Here is a 507-nt window from a genome sequence, read left to right as displayed (position 1 = left end):
GGGGGTGGTGGGGGTCCGATAGGGGACAGTCGTTTAGCGTTGCCGGCGTTGGAAAGGGATCATTTGGATCGTTACGCGGCCTTCGCGGCTCATTACGGGAACAGCGGGGCCGCTTTGGGTTGCGGGAAGAACCCGCTGCTCAATTCGGTGCACGAACCGCTGCTCTTCAAGAGCCCGTCCAAGGAGAACGTGCAAGAAACCCAGATCTAAAAAGGGGACCCTCTCGGATGATGATGATGATGATGATGATGAACCCACCCCCCTCCCCCCTTCTACACTTGAACCCCCCTCCGAGGGATAAACGTGACCATCCTCCTCCTCCTCCTCCCCCTTCTTATTTCGACCACCTCCCCAACCAACATCGTCTCTTCGGGGATCTTCAACGTTCCCAGTTGGGGTTGGATGGATTTGGATTTGGATGGATGGATTGGATTGGACGGCGTTGGGATGGCCTGGATGGATATGGACAATGGGGTCAATGGGGTGGGATGGACAACGATGGGGTGT

At 56.6% G+C, this 507-nt stretch overlaps 1 protein-coding gene across 1 annotated transcript in view; it reads left to right on the top strand.

Annotated features, from left to right (window-relative positions):
- Positions 1-321, top strand: part of LRRC4B (leucine rich repeat containing 4B) — a 2,510-nt gene extending 2,189 nt beyond the window's left edge. The window contains exon 2 of the mRNA XM_015850829.1: positions 23-321. Within this exon, the coding sequence (XP_015706315.1) occupies positions 23-210 (188 nt within the window). The 3' untranslated portion in view covers positions 211-321. The remainder of the gene's footprint in view (positions 1-22) is intronic.
- The last annotated feature ends 186 nt before the right edge of the window (positions 322-507 follow it).

This window comes from Coturnix japonica, unplaced genomic scaffold (assembly GCF_001577835.2).
Source record: "Coturnix japonica isolate 7356 unplaced genomic scaffold, Coturnix japonica 2.1 chrUnrandom547, whole genome shotgun sequence".
NCBI lineage: Eukaryota > Metazoa > Chordata > Aves > Galliformes > Phasianidae > Coturnix > Coturnix japonica.
This window is presented reverse-complemented; position numbering and strand designations above follow the sequence as displayed.